The sequence below is a fragment of the Cervus canadensis genome, chromosome 3 (assembly GCF_019320065.1).
Source record: "Cervus canadensis isolate Bull #8, Minnesota chromosome 3, ASM1932006v1, whole genome shotgun sequence".
NCBI classification, from domain to species: Eukaryota; Metazoa; Chordata; class Mammalia; order Artiodactyla; family Cervidae; genus Cervus; species Cervus canadensis.
Genome location: NC_057388.1, coordinates 61,996,807 through 62,012,328, shown reverse-complemented (window position 1 = coordinate 62,012,328; position 15,522 = coordinate 61,996,807). Strand labels below are relative to the sequence as shown.

The 15,522-nt window shown below is 53.8% G+C and overlaps 1 protein-coding gene across 1 annotated transcript in view; it reads right to left on the bottom strand.

Annotated features, from left to right (window-relative positions):
* Nucleotides 1-396: 396 nt before the first annotated feature.
* Nucleotides 397-15,522, bottom strand: part of CRHR2 (corticotropin releasing hormone receptor 2) — a 45,083-nt gene continuing 29,957 nt past the window's right edge. The window contains exons 5-13 of the mRNA XM_043463271.1: nt 13,944-14,053; nt 13,490-13,607; nt 11,257-11,410; nt 10,671-10,731; nt 9,139-9,211; nt 3,894-3,979; nt 3,564-3,699; nt 3,105-3,146; nt 397-1,964 (exon numbers count right to left, since the gene is read on the bottom strand). Of these exons, the coding sequence (XP_043319206.1) occupies nt 1,824-1,964; nt 3,105-3,146; nt 3,564-3,699; nt 3,894-3,979; nt 9,139-9,211; nt 10,671-10,731; nt 11,257-11,410; nt 13,490-13,607; nt 13,944-14,053 (921 nt within the window). The 3' untranslated portion in view covers nt 397-1,823. The remainder of the gene's footprint in view (nt 1,965-3,104; nt 3,147-3,563; nt 3,700-3,893; nt 3,980-9,138; nt 9,212-10,670; nt 10,732-11,256; nt 11,411-13,489; nt 13,608-13,943; nt 14,054-15,522) is intronic.

The following is a 15,522-nucleotide window of genomic DNA, read 5'->3' as shown; positions in this document are numbered from 1 at the left end:
TCCTTTCTAGGTTCAGCAATTACTTATAAAAAATTTTAGACATCTATATTGTTTTAATCACTTGTATGTTATATTTTATGTTAAAAATCAGTTGTAATAACTCAATCCAGAAGACTTAAAAAAAAAAAAACCCTTAGAATGTTTTGTCATAGGAAGTTATTTCAATTCTAATTTCTAAATATTTATTTGTGGCAGAGAAGTATGATAAGGTGAGAAACTTTCAACCATAAAAAATGCTGCATTACTAAGAAATTCTGTAGGGGGAATGGGATGAAAGTACAAGTTTCAAGAGAAAAGGAACATCCTAAAATTTCCAGTTGTTAAGGAAGAACAGGTTGCATTTTTTTTTTAATAGATGAGAGTATTAAATCACCACTGTTTGGATTTCAGATGATGTATTGTAAAGCATTGTGGTAGTTTTATTTTAAAATGTAAATATTTACCAAATGCCAGAAATCACATCCTTCACAAGTTTTAAAATTCATGTGAAAAATATTAGATGCCAACTTAAAAAGGTGCAAGATGAGATACATAATTTTAAAAATATGGGGTGGGGGCGGTATGCCAAGAGCAAAAGCTCTTTCAAACCCCAGCCTGATGGCTCTTCCTGGCCTTCGACTCCCACCCTCTCCTGGAGGGAAGGGCAGATGGAGCCAGCCATGGTTATTACCCATGGAGACGGCAGGGGCCAGCTCTATACCTCCCTCAAGACTTCAGAACAGGAAACAAGAACAGACCGCAGCCTGCTGGGATGAACCTCTCCTTAGTGCTGAATTAAACTGCCTTCAGGTTAGCAGGAAGGGCAGACACTGGCCTGGGTGAACATAAGGGACAGACCTGCAGGCATTGGTGGAGAGGGGCCCCAGGCCAGGGCGAGAGTCTCTGCAAATGAGGGTGGACCGGGCCCACCACCCTTGGCCCACAGCACCCCTTCCCCCGAGGGGAGGCTGCGTTTCTACAATAGCATGGTTTGTTTCTCAGATAGCACAGGCGTTTCTGAAGGGGAGACTGAAGCCCAGCCTCAGGTCGGGGCTGAGAGATTAGTTCCAGTCACCAGAGTCGGACTTTGGTTTCTGCTCTTTCTACCCTACTCCTTCACCCAACTCACCCCCCAGACTTCTCCTCCCGTTTCGTCCTGTACTAAGAGTATGTGCCATCCTGTCAGCATCTTCCTCCTCACCTGCCCCTCCCCCAGGCTCTGAATCTGTGGACCAGGATGAGAAGAGGCCCCTCAGGAAAGGAGGCAGCATATCCTTCTAAGAGCCCGAGGGGCAGGAGGATGGGGTCAGGGGTGGGGGGTAGGTGAGGCTTCTCTAGGTTCAGAGTCCCTGGGATGAAGCCTGTGGAATTCATCTCTTCAGCTGCTGTGCCTCCCTCCAACTGCAGGGGGCGCCACTGAACACAGAGGCAGATGGCTTGGAGGGGCCAGCCATCACCCTGCTGCTGGTGGGAAGACCCTTAGCTGTGAGTGGGGGCAGAGGAGCCCCTGGTCTGTCATGAAAGCCCTTCCTGGCTCTGGGCCTCAGTTCTTCGTCTTGTAACAGGGTGACAGTAAGGATCCAGCCAGAGGCTGGTGTGGGCAATGCCTGAAGATCTGTGACCTGCTCATCTCTGGGGGTTCCTGTGACTTCTCAGCTCATCTCCCTCTCGCACTGAGACTTGGGGCCCCGCCGGCCCTGGTTCCTGAGACCCCCCTTGTGCTTCCCTTCTCTTTGCCCCCACCAGGGCCTGCATGGCTGGAAGAACCCAGAGAAAGGTGCTGGAGGAAAATGGGGATGCTGTTCTGGTGGTCAAGTGATGGGCGAGATGGGGGCACTCAGAGGTCATACAGCGGCCGTCTGCTTGATGCTGTGGAAGCTGATCCGCGTGGGCGACGTGGGGATGGACATGGCCCGGGCCACGGGGGCTCGGAGGGAGTGATGGTCCTGCCAGCGGTGCCACCTTTTCCTCACAGCTGAGCGTACCTGCAGGGGAGGGGGGGGACGATCCTGAGGTCCCAGCCAGTCCTCTCCCCTGCCCCCTGCCTCTTGCTGGGCCCTCACGGGAGGCTGAGGTGACCCGCCTGACTGCCACCCTCACGCCCAGGGACGGGCTGGTTCCAAAAGCAGGGTCCTTTGCATGTCCTCTGCAGCCCTGATCTTCTCTATGCCCCTGCAAGATACGCCCTGCTTACCCCAGCATGCAGCGGAGATGGAGCACTACTCATTTTAAGACCTGACTGTCACTGGTGCCACTATTCTCATCTGCATTGCAATGAAAGAATTTTCTGCAAAATGGATCATGTCCCCCACATGCGGGCCTGTCACATGGCTAAACAGAATAAATGCTCCACAAGCATTCACTGTTGGCTTGCTTTAGTGGTTCCTTCTCTCTCTGCCCTCTAGCAGCCCATGCTGGTCTCCACTGTGGACTCTCCTACCTGGGGTCTGCTTTAACTGGCAGAGACCCCAGCATGCAGACCCCACTATCACCCTGTGCACGGGCAGGTAAAGGGGCCTCAGGATGTCACTGGCATTCCTCTGGGGTGTGTGGAAACTCTCGAGCCCTGGGAGGGTATCTGCTTTCTGCCCCAGCACCCACTATGGGTCCTCACTCACCAGAGGCCTGAGTGAGCCTCTCTCCTGCAAGTCTGCTCTGCTAGGATTCCGGGCTTTGTAAAGTTCACCAGGTTTCACTGGAGCCTGGCTCCCTGAAACCATCTGGAGGCCTGTTGTCCCTGAAGCAGTAGGGAGATGGGAAAGGATGCGCTGGTGTCTTTCTGCTCCCTGGTCCATAAAAGCCTGGATGCACAGCTCACACCTCACTCCTGGAAAGTGCTCTCCTGTCATCACCCATGTGCTGGCTTCCCTCTCCCATGAGCCTCTGTGGCCTGGGCTCCTGCCCACCCAGCTTTTCGGGTGCATTGTGGAGAGATGGTGTATTGTTTCCGCCTGCAGAGTTGACCTTCTAAACTGGTTGGAGTCCCTGAGACAGGTTCCTGTCTCCCCAAAGTTGAGTGGTTTCTCTGGCCCTCCCTTTTCCAGAGTCAGGGACTCCCCTCAAATTGCCCTGGAGGGAGGTCTGAGGACCTCAAAGCCCGGGCCTCCCTGGGACAGGCGTCGTACCTCTCCATTGAAGAAGCAGTAGAAGACAGACACAAAGAAACCCTGGGAAGGAAGAGGGAGAGGTCAGTGACCTGCTGGGGGAGCCGCTCTGCCTGGGGGGTGGGGGTTGGAGCAGGGATGGGTTGGCTGGGGGAACACTCTGACTTGGCACCCCAGAGGTTCAGAACTGGGTGGGCACCCCCATCAAGGAGCAGGTTTACCAGGGTTCACTGTGAGCCACAGGGTGCCATAAGTCCTTGGAGCAGGGGCTGGGGCCTGCAGCAGGCGCAGGCAAGGGTGACCCTGGTCCAGGCGGGGGTGGGCCCAACTGACCCTGGGTGTGCACACACTTGTACTTCAGTGTGCATGAAGTGAACCCCGCGGGCGCCAGCCCCACTGAAGTGCTCTGTGAGGGCAGGGGTGCCTGAGCAATCCAGGGCAGCGAAGCTCACTGCAGCCCCATCCTGCCATGCGACCCACCTGGAACGACTGCAGGAAGGAGTTGAAATAGATGAACACAATCTGCGACAGCTCGTCCTCCCCAGGGTTGACGAAGAAGAGCATGTAGGTGATGCCCAGAAGGGGCAGGAGAACCAGGGTGGCCTTCACCGCCTTCCTGGGGGGGTGGAAAAGGTAACGAGACCCATCTGAGCCCACACTGCAGGTGGGTCCTCACTGGCTGGTGTTTCTTCTGGGAGCCTGAGCGAGGCCCCCAGGTGAAACTCAGAGGGTCCTGCCCAGAGGCCGGGGGATGGCCCAGATGGCCTCCTCATTCCTTCCCTGCTGAGGGTCGAGGCACCCATCACTTACCTGTACTGGATCGTCTCTGATGTGGTGGATGCTCGTAACTTTGTCATTAGAATCCTGACAATGTTGAACAGAAATACAAAGTTGATCTGGAGGGAGAAGGGCAGGGAGGGAAAAAGAAAGAGCCATGAGGTGGGGACGAGCTGAGAGACAGCCTTCTCCCCTGCAACCCCCTGAAAATCCATGTCCCATGCACACTCCCATTCCACTGTTACCCCAGCACCTGCGTGGGGTCCCAAGGCCTCTGCTCCTTCCTCCTAAGGGCAGGTAGATACCTCAGTCCCCTCACCTGAGGGTTCCAAAGCCTGCTTCTCCACCCGCAGGCCCAAGGGAAGGAACACAGACTTGGAGGGAGTGTTCACTCCTTCCTAAGGCACAGCTCCTCAGAGTCCCCAAATCCGTGCCCTCCCCAGGGATACCAAAGAAACTGACGGCCCTGGTTGGCCCTCCTCCCACACTGCCCTGCTGCAGGGCTCCCACGTGTCAACTGAGGGGCTCCTGGAGGCCCCCTGGACAGAGGATGGCCCTGCCCTGGTGGCATGGACCCAGCCAGATGGAGCAATAAATGACTTAGTTGCTGGGAGGAGTGATTAATCTCTCACCATTCATTTTTAGAGGAAAACTCTAAAATATTCACAGACACCTCTGAGGCCATGGGGATGAACAGGCTCCTGGGCTGACTCCGAGGCTCCTAGAAGGGCCTCATTTATCTTCATTCTGAGCCTTCTCTCAGCATCGGAGCCTGCCACACCCAGCCTCTCCCCAGGACCTGCCCGTGTGGCCTCTGGAGGCAGCTTCAGGCTGTGTGTGGTCTCTGTAGGCGTGCAAGTGTTGGCTTGTCCGTGTGCCTGTGTGCTGCCCTCTCAATGTTCCATGTGGGTCTGTGCTCTGTGCTGGGACGTTTGCCTGGGAGCATGCTCATGTGTGAGTGTGTATCTGGGGACGCGGACATGCCTGTGTCTCTCTTCATCCATCTCCAAGTACAAGGAGACAAGAAAGTGAGCACTGTAGGCCTGACACCCTAGGAATCTCTCCCAGGAAAGAGGAAGATACATATTAGCCCAGGGGTGTCTGCTGGGTCATGCGTCTACACACGTCTGAGATGTGTGCACACACACACACACCGTTCCTGTCCCGGACCTGAGACTGTCATTTCTGAAGTCTCCTAAGTTCTGGACCCCAGACAGGGAGTCTGGGGACACAGACATCCCTGTGGCCTCTGGATCACCCCTAAGCTTGAGGATGCTCCAGGGGCCTGGGGTGGGGGGTCCCTCCTCAGTCACAGCCTGCTGCTCTTGAACCACAGTGGCACAGCCTGGTGAACCCAGGGTGAGGGGTGGTGGAAGCGTTCAGCCAGGGATGCCATGACCTAATGTACCTTGCTTCCTCTTAAGGCTCATCTAATCTCTAGCTCCTGGGTTTCTGGTATATTCTCCTGGATCATGAGGTCACTTGGACACATAGGTAGATCCTAATTTTCTCATACAAGTGATACAAAACACTTGACCTTTTCTGATTCTTCCTAACTTCTCTGAGAATAGAGGTTATTGGAATCAAAATATATTCTCATTTCTTCCATATTTCCCTGCATTTTAAACCTTATTCAATAATCATCCATAAACCCTCTAACCAATTCAATTATCCACTTGCTTTTATCCATCATTCCTTTAATCCATCCATCCAAATATTACTCGACCATCGTTTTATTAACTTCTCTAGCCACCTACCCACTTATTTAATGTGTGACATTCATCTACCCATCCATCCAACCATCCATCCATCCATCTAAATATCTGTTCAACATTCTATTCATCAATTTATCTACCCTCTCACTCACTTAACAGATAACATACACAGATTCACTAACCACCTACCCACCCACCCATCCACCCAATATAAGCAGTTGCTGAGCACCTTTGAGTTACGGGGCCCCTTCTGTGAGGCAAGGGCAGGACAGGGGCTGGTGTGGAGGGTCTGGGAGACAAGGCCTTATCCCCTCTCCTCACACCAGGCAGGAGTTGGTGACACTGTCCCCACCCCATCTCAGCCTGGTCTATGCAGCCCCAAAGTCACTCTTTCCTTTTGAGCTTGGCTCCCAGCCTCCCCATTTACAACATCTTCTCCACCTCATTTAACTGCAGGCACCTTCCTCCCTTCCCCAGAGAGGCACTGACACCACCCACCCACCCCCCACTTTCCAAACCTTCCCTGTCTGCGCATGTGCAGAGGCAGGCGGGGAGGGAGGAGGCCTGGCATCTCTTCCTTCTTGGCTTCAGACGTGATTCCTCCTGTCCTTTAAACCCAGGCCAGGAGGGGAAGCCCCAGCCCTTGAGGGTGTCCTCTGCATCCCTTCAGTTCTGGGTATTGGGGTGCTGCCATGACATCTCTGCTCCCTCTTCCCACCTCTCCCGGCCTCAGCTTCTTATCATGCACATTCACTGGCTCAAGCAACATAGCCAGCCTGCTAGTCTTGCCTGGATCTATAGCGTCTCAGAGGCCCCAGTCCTGAGTCCAACTATAGACAGGGCCCTATCTGGGCCATGGAGAAAGCCCAGATGACTCACATCCCTGACCACAAGGCCGCTGGACACACCACGGTTCTTCAACTAGAGTATGCACATCAAAGGTGCTTATTCCAAATACAGATCCTAGACCCACCTCAGAGATTCCCAGTGGCAGATGAGGGCCCTGGAATCTGCATTTGGAACAGGGAAGCTGAGATGCTGCTGAGGAAGACACCATCCATGGATCAAAGATCCAAGTCTTTCGCCAGACAGACCTCATGTGCCATCCACCGTTCACCTATAGCTGCAGGGGGCAGTTCCCAGGTTGGGGCTTTCTCTGGTGCCAGGGGAGCTAGCTTGGTCAGAAAACAGAGAGGGGCCTGGAAACATGGGGATTCCAGGTCCCCAGGGCATCAGCCACTGATGGGACATGAAATGTGTGGGTAAGTAACCTGGCTTCCCAACCGAGGGTCAGTTCTGAGACTCTTCCACTTGTTGCCCTGAGGAAGCCTGCTCATCAGTTCACCTTCGCTGGCTTCCTTCCTTGTCTTCTACTTTCACTATCATTCTGCTTCCGAGGACCACCTCCCACATGAACACACATGGCTCTAACTTCAGCTATTCCAACTAGAATCTGCGTGGCCTTAGGCAAACTGCTTAGACAACCTTTCTGAGCTTCTGCTTCCTTGCTGGTCTAGCAAGGATTGCCACGGAGCCTGTCTGGGAAGGTCGGCTCACGTTCAAACACTCATGGAGAGCACTGAGCTTGTGCTCTTCCCACGCTGACAACAGTGACAACAGCCTCCTGCAAACCCAACCAAGCCAACTCACTTCCCAGAACCCAGAAACGAGCATGGGTCTCTCAGACAGTTGTGAGCAGGGGTGGCAGGGTCACCAAGCTCGCATCCAATGGAAAGGACAACAAGAGGTGGTGGGTGATCTGCCCCTTAGGTCTCAGCTCAGCTAGCTATTAGTGGTAATCTTGTATAGTCATTTCATCTCTCAGGTTCTTCATCTGTGAAACGGGAGCATTATCCATATCTCTAGGCTTCAAGGGTGTGAGGACTGGAAATGAAGATAGAGCTTCTAGAAGGGTTGAACTTAGAACCTGGAAGCCCTGTCCATGTACACAGCAGTGTGTGGGCTGGGTCCACAGGGAAAGACAAGGCCCTTGGTGAGGGTGGAACCAAAGAAGGGAGCATAGACAGGAGGCGGGAATCGGGTCCTGGCATCGGGCCTTCCTGGCCTCCCTGGTGGCTCAGAAGGTAAAGAATCTGCCTGCTAATGCAGGAGACCAGGGTTTGTTCCCCGGGTCAGGAAGATTCCCCTGGAGAAGGTGTAACAACCCACCCCAGTATTCTTGCCTGGAGAATTCCACGGGCAGAGGCGCCTGGCAGGCTACAGTCCATGGGGTGGCAAAGAGTCTGACACGACTGAGTGACTAACACACACACACACACACACACACACACACACTGGGCCTTCCAAGACTGTCCCCCTTCTCTGCATTTCCTCACTGCTCTCCAACATCTTTGCAGAGGGGGCTCGAACCCCACCCAGGTCAGTCTTCCTTGGCTGGTTCTCAGGCTCATCAGAAGCCTTCTCCCTCCAGAATGGGCTCTCAGCTGCTGGTGGGGAAGGGATGGGTCTCATGGGGTTTCCATTCACACGGTGGAGGGGGTGGGGATCAGTGACTCATTGCAGCTGGGAATCCAAGGACAATGATCCCCCCAACTGACTGCTGACAATGACTGGCTTCCATCTCTGAAATGAATGAAGCCCTGATGGTAGAGTTTCAGGCACTGGGTAAAAAACCTTCTTAGTCATATTTATCAAGGACACTCCAAAGAAGGGGTCAAATGAATCCTGGAGGAAGTTACAAAAGGGTGGAGAATAAGGAGATAAAAAGAGATAAACAGTCATTGTCTCTAAGGTAGACCATTAGGCACCTGCTGTGTGCAACAGGGGGATGACCATTCCCTCTCAAGCTTCCCACAGGAAGCGAGTGGCCCTTTAAAGAAGCTGGTACATACAGGAGCCTGAAATTACCAAGCCTGAAATAAGTCTTACGTAAATGCCAATTTCTTATGGTGCTTTTTTGTACATTTCTTTTTTTTTTAATGTATGATATATAATGGGTTCATTTTTTTGCAGAATGCAGCCTCTACTTAAACTCTACCTTAATTAAAGCTCGCTGTGGTTTAGAGACATGGCTGCAATTATATCTTAGATGTGAATACTTCTGGCAAAGGGTGGGGAGCTGGGTAAGGAACAATTGCTCATTATGCTTTGCTTCATTTGGTCCCACTGCTCCAGGCTGGGGGCGGTGGGCTGAACCTTGGAGGAGGTCTCTGCGGGTGGAGGGAGAGGTAGGTCTGGGCTGAACCAAATCCTGCAGACCCTTCTCTTGCCACCAGTTGCCCCCTCTCCCTCCGCCTGGCTGTCTCAACACTGAACCTGGCAAGGGGATGTCAGATGTCAGAGAGACTAGAAATCTGCCAGTCAGACCCACTCTCTGCCCAGAGAAAGAACCCAAGGGCCAGAGAGGGGAATGGGGCTGCATCAGGGTGTAGAGCGTTGGAAAAGAGAGAACAGAGAGCCAAGCAGTGTGGTACTGTGTACAGAGTTGGGGGGGGGCGGGGGAGGGGCTGCTCCAGGCCACATCCTTCCCCAGCATCTCTGTGGTGGGTCCTCTGCAGTCCTCTGGGTGCCCAGCCCCATCCCAGTTCCCACTGAGGACCTACCAGGAGCACGAGGATGATGGGGCCCTGGTAGATGTAGTCCACCAGGTCACCGGGCTCCTTGCCAAACCAGCACCTGCAAAGATGGGGTGGCTCTAAGTGGCCTGCTGAACCAGAGCCTGGGACCATTGCAGCCTTGAAGCCAGGGTCCCCTGGCTTGATCCTTTCTGAGACCCCATCTCCATGGCTGCTCCTCCCCCTAAAGCCTGGATGGACAGCCCCAGACCCACTGACCTCCTTGGGTCACTCCTGAGCTGCCTTTTGCCCTACGTGGAGGGTCTGGTCTCCTCAGGTAGACCGAGAGAGGGTCTGGGTCTCCTCAGGTAGACCGAGAGAGGGTCTGGGTCTCCTCCTCACTCCCCCAACCCCATCCCAGTCTGCTGGGCCCAGGCCTGGACCCACAAGAGGCTCATGAATGGAGAGCTGGGCTCCCCCTCGCTGGCCCAAAGCCCAACCACCTGCACGACCTGTTCCCGCATTGCCGGGAACACGCATCTCCTGTGCCAGGCACTTAGCCACACAAAGCCGCAGGTGCGGAGGCGGGAGCCTTCTCCTGGTGCATCCCCGGCCTCATTCACTCAGGGGAGGAAGCCTGTTTCTACGCTGGTTGGCTATTCCCTGGGGATGCCAGGAGTGGAGAAGCTTCAGGGCCTGGGGTCAGGGTTAGCCCAGGACCCAGTTTGGCTCTGTCAGCAACTCTTATTGGACCTCAGAAAGGGCCCCACAGACTTCAGGAAGTTCTATGTCTTCCACAACCTTGGAGGCCATCCAGTGCACACTGCCTAGTTGTGTACCCTCACTGCTGCCCTCCTAGCACAGGGATTTTTTTCCTTTGCTTAAATGCCCCCATGATGGGAAGCTCACTACCTCTCAAGGCAGCCCTCTCACTCTAGGGCAGCCTTTATTGCTAGGAGCCTGGAACCTACCCCATCACTGCCCCCACCCCTAAACCTCATCTGTTGTCTCTAGCCTCGGAGACGGCAAGAAGATCTGAGCATCGAGACTGACGCTCCTCGTCCTCTCTTCTCTCAGTGGGTGGCTCCCAACTTCCCCGCTGTTCCTTGGCTGCTCTGTTGCCGAGATCTGTGCTGAGGCTATTTCAAAGTCTCTGGTGCAGAGGGTCCCAGCATGGACACTGTACCCGAGGCAGAGACTGGGGTGCAGAGTAAAACAAGCGTCCACTGGCCTGACCCGGGGCATCTGTGAGTGGCTCAATGCCACAATCCTGGATGTGCTCTGGCCTGAAACCTGGGAGTCCTTGGCCTCCTCCATATGGCCCAGGCCAGGCTCACCACACCCAACTCCAGGAGGAGGCCTTACCAAAGGTCAAGAGGGTCATGCATTGGATGCCTAAAGGAACCATGATTCCTAACTCAATTCCACTAAGTTGACTTGACACCTATCACATGAGTACCTCTGGGTTCTGGGGAAAGTTTTTCAATTTTAAAACAACAGAAAAGTGAGTATGTCCTGGCTTGGCTGCAGGTCCAACCCCGTGGTCTGGCCAGAGCCCACGGCTGGCCAGTCCTACTTACTGTTCATTCTCGTAGTAGAGTTTGCCAATGGCCCAGGCAATGACGATGGGGCAGGGGACACCTAAAAGAAGGACAGACAAAGCTGCAGTGGACAGAGAGATGGTCAGGAGACCCTCTTGTAGAACACAGAGTATGGGGACCACAAAGGGCTAGGACATTGTTTCCAATCATTCAACTGCAGGCCATCTAGGACCTTGGGGGGCCCCGTTCCTAGACCCCTGCCACACCCCTCCCCTACTCTCAGCTATCCCCTCCAAGCAGGTCAGAGAGATGAGGGGATAGTGTGATTTTCTGAGATTTTTTGATAGAGAAGTGGAGCTGGCCAGCTTCTCTTTTGAGGTGAGAGACAAAGGTCTTTGGATCAGCCATTCCAAGCAAGAAGAGGAGGACCATTTGTGGACTGTCCTCTTGGAGGGACTATTTGCTTCTCCCTCGTCCACTTGGAGGAGAGTGGCTGCCTCCTCAGACTATCCTGGGGATGGTAGATGGCAACATGGTCCCGTCCTTGGACCCAAGATGAAAGGAGGTGACCCAGTCAGCAGAATCCTCTCCCCACTAGACCCTGCAGGCCCCCCGGGACCCTCACACCATCCAATGAAGAGGAAGAGCCATTTGCGCAGGCGCTCGGTGGAATAGGTCATGACAATGGCCGTGTGCAGGTAGCAGCCCTCTACGAACATCCAGAAGAAGTTTGTCACCACGAAGTAGTTGAAGATGGTGGTGATGCAGCGGCACCAGACCTGCAAGGGGCAGGCAGCAGTCAGCAGCTGCCTGGAGCCAAGGCCCCGTGCGCAGCTCGGGTGCTGACAGAGCGGAGTCATTTGCGTTAGGTCACGGACACAAACACTCTCGAATCTCATTCTGGGAAGCTTCATCCTTCATCATTTCTCTTTCAGTTTTTCAGATTAAGGGGCCAGGCTCCCCTGACACCAGGGTGTCTGACTTCTCCCTGGTGATTTCTAATCTCCTTTTTCATAAAAGAAAGTGGGAGTCTGGCTCTGAGCTCTCTACAGGGAGAGGCTAGAACTGAACCGCACTGCTGTGTATCACTGTCATTTTCTCCAGCATGTGTGTTGGGCTCAGTAGCCCAGTAATGTACGACTCTCTGCGACCCCATGGACTGTAGCCTGCCAGGCTGCTTTGTGCTTGGGATTTTTCCAGCAAGGATACTGGAGTGGGTTGTCATTTCCTCCTCCAGGGGATCTTCCCGATCCAGGGATCGATTGAACCCATGTCTCCTGCCTCAGCAGGTGGATTCTTTACCACTGAGCCACCTGGGAAGCCTATTTTTTCAAGGATCACCTTCAGTTCACAGCAAATCAGCCTGGTTTCCATTTAGGGATGGACTATGAAATTTCATGCAGAAAAAAATTAGTGAGTCAATTTAAAGACTGCTATTGAAACAGTACAGGGTCTATGAAGGTGAGCCACAGCTCTGGAGGTGATCCTCCCAGATTCCCAGGTTTAGGAAATTCTGGGCATAGCGTGATTGCTGTTGTCTCTGGAGCTGGGGCCTCACTAACACTGGGGCCTCTGGCAAGTGGCCATACCTCTCTGAACCTCACCGTGTTGTAGAGAAAAAGATAATGCCATCCTACAGGCTGGCTCCAGGAGATGGAGGTGGCAAAGGCAGGCACCACGAAATGAATGCCATTGCCAAGTGCCTTCTCAGTTAAGGGGAATTTGTCCTTGTCCCTCTGAGCAGGGTTACTACCACTCCCTCAGAGGACAAGCCTGCCCAGAGCCAGCGTGGGCCATGGCCAGGTCCGGCTTCAGGCCAGACCTCTTCTCAATGGACCCTCCCTGGCCATCTTTCTTAGGGATTTGTCCCCAGGGCACCCTCAGAGCTGAGGACATGGGCAATGGTGGTCAGAGGAGCCCTGCCATGGGAATGGATTGTGGACGGCTCAGCCCCTCTCTGTCAGGCTCTAATAGCCTCGGCTGTCAGAGCATCAGCTGAGCTGATCTCAGCCTCTGTGGCTTCCCCCCATGATCCCAGCCCTGATCTTGGGCTCCATGTGGCCGTCTGTCTTCTCTATTCTGAGAAAGTCCTGCTGAGCAAGGACTCCTAAGATCTGCTCCTCCGCAGATCTTCTTCCTGCTTCCCCGCCCCCAGGTTAACAATGCCTTGTCAATACAAGCCAACAGTGGGCTGCATGACACCCCAAACTGATTGAATTCTGTTGATGCTGAGGCAAGGCTTGAGGAGGGGCCAAGTCAAAAGGCAAACCAGGCTGGGTGTGTGCTCAGGACTAGCCATCCAAAGACAACGTATTGAGCAGTGTCTAATAGTGGACAGAGGAGCTCTGTGCATGGCTCCATTCTAGGCTCTGGTTTCACAACCTGGACGCAGTACAACAGCGGTTGACACAAATCCAGAGCGGGCAGCTAACGCGCTGTTCTGCTCAATGTCCTGATGGCCCAGCTGCAGAGGCATCATAACAACGTCATCTAACCTCTCTGAGCCTCAGTTTCCAGGTCTGGAAAATTCCATGTAGGAAAATTCCTACAACTCTCTAATTGGAATCAAGTGAGCTAAAGCTCAACAGAGGTTAATTTCAGCCTCCTTTCCTCTAAGGGATCTTCGGGAGGTACTAAATGCACAAGACAGGGAGTGGAACAGGATAAACCAAAGTCTGGGGTCTGGTCTGAGCTGCTCTCAAGACCCCACCTGGAGCCCCATTCCCCCACCTCCAGCTCTGGAGGGACAATGATGGGGTAGAGGTGAGCTCAGGCTCAGGTCTGCATGTGAAGATGGGGTGAGAGAGATGGGAGCCCCCAGAGCCCCCCAGGCCCAGCCCCAAACCTCCACCCACGACCTTGTTGCTCTCATGCACTTCATGGTCGATGAGCTGCAGCAGGAACCACATGACATTCCGCAGGATAAAGGTGGTGATGAGATTCCAGTGAATCACGTTCCGGAGACAGCGAATGCTCCTGTGTGAGACCCAGGATAGCTGTCAGCCGGGACAGGCTGCACCTGGGCTCAGAGCTCAGTTGGGGCAGGGGACAGGGGTCAGCTGGGCCTGTGCCCCTCCCTCTGACCCGAGGTGAGGGAGAGACTTAGCCTGGGATGAAGGCAAGACAGTCTTCCAGGGCCAGCACCCCTTTTGCATTCTGCATGCCTGCTAGTGGTCAGTGCTCTGGTACCTCCCCAAGCCCCTTTTGTCCATTGGCCCCAGGGTCGCCAGAGTGGAGGTGAGAATGTCTGAGATAGGTGAAGGAGATGCTATGGTGTGGGGGGGAGAAAAAGCAGGGGTGGGGTGGACTCACCGCAGGGCCAGGAAAAGCAGGAAGGCACCCACGAGGGCTGCCACGGACACGCAGTGGCCCAGGTAGTTGACGATGAGTGCAATGCGGTAGTGCAGGTCATACTTCCTCTGCTGGACAGACAGACAGACACACAGGCAGCTGGAGGCCTGGGGCACGTGGGTTCTCTAGCGATGGCCACCCACCTTGGGGGCACTAGACACCTGGCTCCCACAGCTCTCTCCTGTCGGCCCTGTGTGGCTCTTGGTATGAACGGCTGTGGTCAGGAGTCCCAACATGCAATTTGGGGCAGATCTGAACACAACATATCCTGAGCTAGGCCAGAGTTGTGGGGATGTAGACTCTATTTTATTTTTGTAATTAATTTATTTTAATTGGAGGTTAATTACAATATAGTGGTGGTTTTTGCCATATATCAACATGAATCAGCCACAGGTGTACATGTGTTCCCCCATCCTGAACCCCACTCCTTCCTCCCTCCCCACCTTGTCCCTTCTATTTCATTTTTAATTCTGGAATGGAAGTAGCTACACCTGTGTTTTGTCTCAGCTCACACCCTAACGGGATGCCCCTCAGAGTGCACTGACTTATACCTCTGGGACTCTGTATAATGAAGCCAACCCGCCCTCCCATCTCTGAAGCAGTGAACTATGTATGGCAGGTCTGGGGGTCCCATGGGATCGGTCTGCCCTGGGTACAGCTGTGAGAGGGTGTCTTGTCTGTAGAGATTTTAAGAACAGTATCAAGGCCAAACAAAAGTCAGTCTGCTTTATCACTACTCGCTGGCAATTCTAAACAAAGGCAATGATTAAGATAGTCCTTCCTGTCGGGGCAGGCTATCCCGACACCCCACCCTCACTTTGGTTTACCAGTGTTCACATCTCAAGCACTGTGAGATGGGGAGTGAAGGCAGAGGGCTGGAGGGGACCACTTTCTCTCCTTTATGACCGTCCCGCTTGCCCCTCTTGTGGCCTCACTGTAGACCTCCTTTGGCTCACATTTTGTAGAATCACTTTCTCAGGGAAGACAAATGTTTTTTCTCTGAATGTGGACTTCTTTTGGGGGAAAGTTACAGCCTCACTAGGGGCTGTAAAGGGTGAATGAGGAGGAAGATGGAGGTGGGATGTATCTTTTGGAGTCAGGAGTTGAGAAATAGCTTCAAAGGGGAGGAGGTTGGCACCACAGACAGTACGGAATCCAGTTCCAGAGCAAGGGGAGGGGTGAAGCCTGAGGGGGGCGCAGCTTCCTGCAGGGAATACCCCTCTGAGCCCTGCACCTGTTTCCACATGGAGTCGTAGAATCAGAATGCAAGAAGGAGAAACAGGCCCAGAGGAGAGGAGTCACACAGCCTGTTAGATGTGGGGACACTGGTCACATGGTCATTCCCTGCGTGTGTCATGCGCCACCTTGCTTGGGCCCCTCACCAGCCGAGCTCTCCCGAAGGTGGGGCTCTGTGTCCCCTTCTCTGCCCACCACAATGTCACTGAGCACAGGACAGGACATAAAGGCAGGGACAAGAGGTGCAAAAAGGGGTGGGTGGCCGACACAAGGACTGGTTCTGCCCCCTTGGCATCCTCTGTGC